Here is a 9,265-nt window from a genome sequence, read left to right on the forward strand (position 1 = left end):
AATTTGTTTTTTATTTCCAAATGTTTTTAATTGATCAAGTTAGCTTTTTTCCTCTCTTTGGAGCCTTTGAACTTCTTGCCTTTTAAGTTACACGTAACATTGAGCTTCACCTCCCTTCTCCGCCACAATCCACCCGCCACCGCTACCTCTGCCAAGCACCATCACCAACATCGTCGCCTCCAATGGCCAATCCCATCTCTGAAACCCAGATCTTCCACCTCCCGAGATCTGCAACCACCATCATTGCTTGCAATTCACTGCCGATCTATGACCAAGACTCCCAGATCTGCAACCATCATCGTTCTGATCCGCGCTAAATCTATCACGGATCTCATTGCCCGCCTGTTCCGATGATCGGGGAGTGCAGTGGTGGGTCGGATACAGACAACGATGGGGTGATCAGTTTCCCAGAGTTCTTTCAGGCAGGCCATTGTGTCGGCTGCATTTGAACAAAGAGTGGGACATTTTCACATTACCACCAAAATTTTAAAAAAAATGCCAACTCAGTTGCTGTGTCAGCGGATGCCCAAGTGGGTGCTCATCCACAAAACCTCGTTCAAAACTTTTTTATTAGAGCATTCGCATTAATGGTTGTTATAATACCCACTACCTCATAAAAAATCGTAGGGTCCATATGCCATATACACGTTACATTAACACATCTATTCTCTCACATTCATTTTAACATTCACACTCATTATTTATAAGTTCCGCTGTCCACTCATTCATCTTATTCTTACTTTAAATTAAATAAATTCAAAACACGTGGGATCCGCGTGTCAGCAAATCAGCGACGGTTTCTAAAAAGCCGTCGCTAATAGCGACAGTTTTTGAAAAACCGTCGTTAATTGTTTAATTTTTTTAAAAAAATAAACTGTTGAACGCCATTTACTTTCTTTCCTGTGAGCAGCGTTATAACGACCATTCACAACAGAGACGGATGTTAAATGGGTGTTATGGGTGTCCTTATCCACATCATTGTCAAATAAAAAAGAAAAAAAATTAATTCATGTATCCACAATACAAAAAACCCAAAGAATTTTTTCTTTCTGGCAGTGTCGGCTGCCTTTGAACAGAGTGTGGGTCATTTTCATATTACCAACAATTGCATTTGCAACAAAAATAAATAAAAATGCCAACTCAGCTGCCATGTCAGTGGGTTGTGTTTTTAATAAACTGATGCTGTGAATTTGGAACCCTTCACTCTTTACTCGCAAAACATGGAAAATGGCTTCTACTACACAACAAACACATACATTTATCATCCCCCTTTCCCTTAAAAGAGGGAGATCGACACAATCCCCTCTAAAATTGTGTCTACTTGTACAAAAATAACTAGGAAAAATGTTACAAAAGTTCAGTATGATTCAACTTCATGTCTGCCAAGATTACTACAAAACAACACCATTTATTTATCCATTTCATATGGAACGTCCCCGGACACGATTCTCCGCCTTTTTCATATGATCATTATCATTGAATCGTAGTCAACTTTAGCTCCTTGGTTTGATAAATCACATTTTGGGAATGGGTTCTGCACCAAACAACAAGCATGTTGTATGTATTAGGAAATTTTATGTGTATTTGATGCCAACTTTTAAATATAAGTTTGAAATAAAAAATTTACCTCATAGTCTTATGTTGGAGCCAAAAATAATGAGCATGAATGTTTCATAGCATTGAATTTCCACTTAAATTTCGTGATCGAAGCTCAACGTTGCGTAGATCACGTAGATGGTGTAAGATTTCTTGAAGGAGATCCATTCCCTTTTCACCTTTGTTCAGTGAACTAATACAGTGCTTTAAGAACTCTCTATCTGCTTCAAATGCTTGTAGCCTCTCATATAGATGATCCACTTCCTCTTCAATTGCAAGATTCTTGTCTTCCATTCCGGGCGTCGATTCAAAAGCATCATGCAACCCATTTGACTCGATCCAGTTGATGTTTCCATGTAGCATCTCGTCTTCCTTTTCATCACTAATTTCTTCGAAAAGTGGAAGAAGCATTTTTCCCTTTTGACTGCTGATTCTACTCTGCTGGTCATGTTTCCCATTGATCATAAAACCATTTGAATGATAGTTTTCTTGACGTACACTGTCTTCCATGTCTCGAACATCCTCAAAACGTTGCCCCTTGTCATCGTCCATTGTCCCTAACTTTTCTTCCAAGATCTTGAGCTGCTCAAGTATTGAGAATCTCTCATCCTCAAAATCTGCTAGAGATTCCTCCAAGCTCACAACCGCATCAGCAGGAGTATATTCTTGATTCCCATTAAAGCCCTCCTCTACTTTCGCCTCCCTATTCAAATCAAGAGATGTAAACGATCCATCGCTGTCCTCGCTATTGCTGCACGAACCTGAACCATGTCCACTTCTAGCACTTTCATTTTTGCTTCTTTTCAATACCATTATCTTCTGTTTTGTTTCATAATCCAAAAGCTTCTTTCTACACACTTCGAATTCCTTTTCGACCTCCAATTTTTCCTTCTCTTTCTTCACCATGAGTTCATTCAACAATTCTAAGGCTTCTTGATCATATTCAGATTGTTCTTCCATCATTCTTTGATACTGCAATGCTTCCATCTGCATTGCCGCTTTCTCTTCTTGGAGTCTGTTTATCATAGCCATCGTTTGGTTTGCTGCTGTGGCAGAGGCACTTCTCTCTTCTTCAAGCTCGGCATATAAAGCCAGCAAAGTCTTACGGTCAGCTCTCAGCATAGCTTTCAACCGCTCAACTGTAACGACTCCATCACCGCCGTCTAATTCACTTGTCACGCTTCCATCGAAAGATTCTTCGGTCCCAGGATCTTTCCTTTCCTGCAGTAGTATTTTCTTGTGCAGGTGATTGAGGCTGTCCATGGAAGTAGGCGTATAGGGAACCTTATCTTCTTCAATCTCGCATAAATCCGAGTAAACAGACGGCTGATTGTTCAGGACATGATCCCTTTCTTTACTCGATAATGGCTTCAAGTTTACCACCTGTTCCTCAAGTTTCATAGTAACTGACAGAAAGATAAATTTCAGAATCTTGACTAACAATCACGAACAACAAGAATTAACGAACCAAAAACTACCATGAGGTTCTTCTTCGTTTTGAATCAAAGAACTTTTTGAAGGGCCTTCGTTTATGGATTCATCAAAAAGAAAAGATTCTTGATTTTGTATTTCATCTGTGATATCCAAGTCAGGGATTTCTGTTCCTATGGAGATGTCTGCTTCATTTTCATTATTCCCCATTTGAGCAACTTCCTCAAAAGCTACATTATTCAGACAAACAGGTTGTTTTTAACATTTACCTTACATATAGAACTTAAAATATATAATTTAAGGATTCCAAGAAAAGTCGAATATACCTATCAGAATACTTGGACATGTTTCTTCTCCTATTACTTCCAGTTCCTGAAATTCACTGGCATCGTATGGGAATTGAGGTACACGAAAATCAGCAGAGTTTTCGAACTCTTCTTCAAACTTAGGATCCTCATTTATATCAAAATCAAGCAAAAAACCATCCTTTCCGACCCGAAATTCACCTTCCAAACCAAAATCTTGAACCTTCGTGTCATAAAAATCTTCAAACATAATATTCCCATTACTCTGATTTTCTTCGGTTATCGAATCCACCAGTTCGATTGGAACGAGCCTATGACCACTGTAGTCTAGAAAGAACTCCAAATGCTGAGAAGATATTTCACCAAAATTACCATCTTCTTCAACACAAACTTGGACAGATTTATCTTTCGTTATCATATTTACGCTTTCTTCCATGAAAGCTTCCTTCTTTTTCTCCTCCTCCAGCTCAGAAAGCATCTGATTTTTATTCCTATACTCGAAAACCATTTCATTCTCACACAAATCAGTAGCAGAATCTGACAAATTTTCACCAAAATCTGCAGCCGAATTCTCTTTGTGGGCACATTCCAAAACATCCGACGATAATGTTTTAAGCAACACATAAGAGGAATACACATCATGATTCTCATTATTACTTCTATCCAAGACAACCCCACAACAAGAACAGCTCACATTCACCTCATCATTTTCACAAAAATCTTTCACAAACGACAAAAAATTCTTCGACCCACACTTGAATTCCGGTCTCGATGACAAGCAATCCTCACACATATCTTGATATTCAACCAATCTCTGATGATTTGAACAAAATCCCAGATTAGAAACCTCCTTGGAATGAACTTCACAGAGAAGATCTCTGTGCACATTCTTCTCCCTTTTAGCAGGATCAAACATATGATCAAGCCTCGTGCACCATAGGCATGGAGTTTTCAGGCCAAAATACTGAGCAAATTTGACGATCAGATAAGAAAACACAGAATTCAGCAACAAAAGGGCAATCAAAATCCATTCAAGAACTGCGTAGACAAGAACAAGTGAAACCCTGTCTGTGTTTCTGTGTAACATGGTTGCAAATTTGTTTGCAGCCATGTTATTCTTATCACAAATCTTGAAAAATATGAAGATAAACAAACCAGAAAATCAAATCAAGAAAACTGAACTGTTAGAAAGAATCAAAATTAATAAAATTAGGAAGTTATATTATTTAGAAACAAACGTGAAACGATGATGCAAAGAAGACTTGTGAACTTTACAGAAAGAAAGGGGAGGATTAATTTAAGGAAAAAGAATGTGTATAAAGCATTAAAACATGGATCCGAATAGTTTTTTATTTAAAAATCTTGCCCGCTCCATTATATTTTTGCATCAAGCAATCGTGGGACGCAATGAAAGAAAATGGGGTCCATAGTGGATGCCTTGTGTTGGAACTCATTACATGTGTCCTATGAGTCTATCTTTTCTTTTTGTGTTTGGTCATTATTAAAATCTTGTGTGGGTACAATTTTGAGTCCATAAGATCAATATTATGTGACGCAGTACAATTATTTACTCACATTATTATTTTACTTCAAAATTTTCGAAATAGTATCTATTTCCGTTTTCATAGTTCAAAGCTTTCTCGGTTTAGCCCTTGTTTTCTCATATCGAAATGGTTTCTATTTAGAAATTTAACATAATGATGTACTACTAATTTCGATCTACATATACCCAACATTTTTAGAGTAGATGTCCCAGAAACCAATTTGAGATTTATTGGCTCTTTTGTAAAAGCAATCTTTATTTTAATAATATTGAAACATCCACTACTCGTTTTTCTTTAAAAGTACTAATTTTTTTCCCAACCTTCCTAGGTGATCGGCTGAATACATATAATATTTTTTGACACGATTTTAAAATAAAACAACCAACTATATTTGAAAATTCGAAAAAAAGCATTTAAAACGTAAAATCGACAAAGGTTTTACCCATCCTAACTTAACAATATTTCAAAAATAAATTCAACTCTAGCAACCTCTCAAAAACCACTCAAAAGCATAATAAAAGTCGTAAAATTCTTTAACATAAAATTTTAATCCTAAATGCGGAAAACTAGCGCTGATCCTCGGGTTATATGCACATTCAGTCCAGCAAGATCAACCATCAAAACCTCCATTATCATTATTATCATGTTCACCTACATCCATCATACCTACTAAGTCTAATGACTCAGCAAACCATAATCTTGATAACAAATAATACGTATACAATCACATGTAACAGTGAAAATAATTTTACTTAACATATATATTTCATGAGCATTCATAAACGTAAAAATTTTCATATCATCATAAACGTATTCCATATCACCATATAACCATATACGTATAAATTTTCCTTTTTGTTGAAATCAGATCGTTAATCGTGACTTTCGTATTCATATTAAGGTCGATGAATCCATCTACATGTAACCACAGTACTGGACGGCGAAGACATCAGCGACACTCTCACCCGTCAACTGAGCATTGGCCTTACATATCATCGTATTAGTCACAATTATTTCATTTCCTTCAACATTTCCTATTTTCATCACTTTATAAAATTCATGCATATAATAATCATTTTTCTTTTAAAACAAGCATGCAACATATCTTTTAGCATTAAAGTTTCATCATAAAATTCTATAAATGTTTAAAATAATCATATTAACATATTTTACAGCATTCAGGGCACTGCCACGACTTTTAATATTTTTCAGGTGTAAAATGACCGTTTTACCCCTAGAAGCATAATTTTTCGTATTTAACTCTAGACCTCGAAACGACGTCCCAAATAATTCCAAACTTGACTTATAACCTTAAAACACTCCTATAAATATTCATTAGGCTTAAAACTTAGCTTTCGATAGATTCCTCGATTCATTTTTAAACTTAGACGTACATCCCAGTTTTGACTCGTATTGACTCGTAACGTTCCCAAACATTAACAAACTTAAACCCAAGCTTCATAACACCTAACTAAACATTATTCCATCAAATTACAGTCCACTAAGCCTCTTAAGCATGTCCCTACCAGCTATTGAAATTTCTGTATATGTGTCCTAGTTCTATTAGGGTTATAATTTCTCCCATTTTGTCTCCAGCCCATAACCACTTGGTCCAGGCCCTGGTCGACCCTCCTAGGACTTAGATCGACTCCACAACAAACAGCTGGACCAGTCCATGTGTCCCAAACGAGCCCATCCCAGCAACCCGTCAACCATAACCATGTGCAGTTCTCCCTAGCCAAGTGTGCTTCGCTCCTAGCCTTCAAGCGACCCGACCAGACCCTAGCTACCGATCTTAGGACCATGACTGAACCCTTATTGACCCTAATGGACCCTACTGAACTAAGCCTACAGCCACAAACACGCCACAGCCACCAAGTCGTCCACTACATGCGCGCGACACCTTGAACCCTGCTACCATTCCTCCATGTACTAGCCTCTCTTCCAGCCAACTAGGACCACCATGCAACCCCTTAGGGCCCCTGGACCTAGCCCTTAACCCTGGCCGAGCCACCCCCTTCAAGGAACCTCAAGCCAAGACCCTAGGACTCTATAATTGCATATTTTAATTCAGCCTTGTTACCCTACTGTACATACCCTTTAACATGCATGCTTCTATAGGACCCTTAAACATGTGGAAAAACATCCTTTCCAATTCCCCTACCATGGTAGCCCTTTGTGCATCAATAGGAAGAGTTTTAAAGAGAGTAACCTTTAGTTTTGTGCATGTATAGTCATAAAAACGAAAATAAATTAAGTGAATCATGTTTTTCATGCAATCATGTATCAAACACATAATATGGTGTGAAAATGAGAAAAAATAGATTAAGGCGTGCCTTTGCATTTAATACGCATGATAAACGGCTTGCGATGCGGAGGACGTTGGTGGAGATGGACCCTTGTTGATTTTCTCTCAAAACCCACGTGACTTTCTCCTTAAATTTTCAGTGTATGTGTGTGATGCTGGTGGTGGGGGAGAGTCCTTGTATTATTTTGAGGGGTGGACGTGTATTGTGATGGGTTATGGGGAGGGTTTTGGCTTTTATATCTAATCAAAACACCTAATAATGGCTTAGGCCTATTAATCAGCCTATTAATCAAGGTATAATAGGCCCATTAAGCTCTTTAGTAAATATTTAAAATATTTTGTTTACGAAATTTTGTAAAACTAATAGCCGAGTTATCGAAAAGTTCATATTTTGTCGAAAATCGAATACTGTTTAAAAATGCGACTCGGCATATAAAATCACTTCAAAACACCCCATATCCGAAAATTCCATTTAAAATACACGACACTTTAAACAATTAAAAATAATTATTAAAAAAAATATTTTTCCTAATATGATCCCCCGGTCTCCGCTCCTCAATTGCATTTCGAATACCTTTCAATTTTATGCATTCTAGTAAAAAACCATATTTTATATAAGTAACTTGCCTACCACATTTAATAAATTCAAATAAAAAAATTTATTTAAAACACATAATAAATTTGAAAATTTGCATGCATGTGGTTCACGTGGATCTTCAAATTTTCGGGACATTACAAATATTATATGGTTTTATTCAATTATGACATTTACTTTTTCTGTATGCACATACGAACTGCATAGATAAAGCTCTTGAATATACAAAAATGCAAGTCTCTCAACAGTAAGATGAAACGTCCCTAACTCTTACGTTAATTAAATAATATTAATTTTTTTAATATATATAACCAAAATTTTTGCATATAAAAAATATTAAAAACTATTTTACCATCATTATTCTTCTGTATCAAAAACTAAAATGCATAAAAATCCAAAATTCTCCAACCAAGTAAACATATGTCTAACTAAAATTCAGCATTTAAACTTAAAAATACTAATCGTTTTTCTCCTTTAGAATATTCTTCCCAATAAAACTTTATCTAGCAGAGTTTAGCAGAAAAAACACAAGGTCTTCGAGAGTATAATGCCAAGCCCAGACCATTCAAGAGTCAGAGCCTCAAACCTAATCATTTTCCTCACTTGCAACCATTCAAATCTAATGAGTCTAATGACTCAAGACATCTCAACCGTGATAGCAAATAATACCTATACAAGCACATGCATTTAAAAGGAATACTATAAATAAAATACATCTGACTTAAAAATCGTTAGCATACACATTTTCATAAATCATTTAAAATACTTAATATTATATAGCATTTCCTCATCATTTATCATAAATCATTTTTGGTGAAGTTTGATAATTGAAAGTAACTGTAATATCCCGACCTTTTTGTCATGTTATAGTTTATAGTGTTATTTATGATTTATGGTGATAAGATATGGTTTTAAATATTTTAATGGTTATGGTGGAAATGATTATTGGTTATGGTTATGGATATTGTGATGGTTGTAAATATGTTTATTGGAATGATTGTTATATGGTCATTGTTTATGGTTATTGTTTTGGAATTATGTTCATAGTTGGTGATGATTATGGAAGTGGATGGGTAGAATAGAAAGTTGATCTTAAGTCAAATAGGAAATGGAAGCGCAGAAACGGTATGAAAAATGTGGCAATAGTTGTGGTTTTTAGCATAATATTTTGTATATTGATCCAATTGATGTTAGGCCACTTTCATTGGAAAGATAAGATATAAGGCTATAACTTTCATGTTTTGAGTTTTGTTCAAATCATTAGGGGAGACGAGCCAAAAGTTGCCCGAAATGTGTCATGTGTATCGTTGCTTCTGTATTGACACATGTTGGGAGATTGAGCATAACTTTTTATTCAGAACTTCAAATGACATGAGGCTAATTGGAGATGCAAGCCAAGACATATAGCTACAACTTTCTTGTTTACCACTTTTCCAGATTATGAAGGAAAGAGTCGTTTCGGAAGCAATCTATGTTGGAGCTGTGC

The 9,265-nt window shown here is 36.1% G+C and overlaps 1 protein-coding gene across 1 annotated transcript; it reads right to left on the bottom strand.

Moving 5' to 3' along the window:
• Positions 1-1,160: 1,160 nt before the first annotated feature.
• Positions 1,161-4,686, bottom strand: LOC142522405 (myosin-binding protein 2-like). Its single transcript, XM_075625778.1, has 4 exons — positions 3,354-4,686; positions 3,075-3,257; positions 1,628-3,002; positions 1,161-1,534 (listed from the first exon to the last, which is right to left on the bottom strand). The coding sequence occupies exons 1-3, from the start codon at positions 4,441-4,443 to the stop codon at positions 1,672-1,674; spliced, it is 2,604 nt and encodes an 867-aa protein (XP_075481893.1). The 5' UTR covers positions 4,444-4,686; the 3' UTR covers positions 1,161-1,534; positions 1,628-1,671.
• Between the last annotated feature and the right edge of the window lie 4,579 nt (positions 4,687-9,265).

The sequence above is a fragment of the Primulina tabacum genome, chromosome 13 (assembly GCF_025594145.1).
Source record: "Primulina tabacum isolate GXHZ01 chromosome 13, ASM2559414v2, whole genome shotgun sequence".
Lineage (NCBI taxonomy): Eukaryota > Viridiplantae > Streptophyta > Magnoliopsida > Lamiales > Gesneriaceae > Primulina > Primulina tabacum.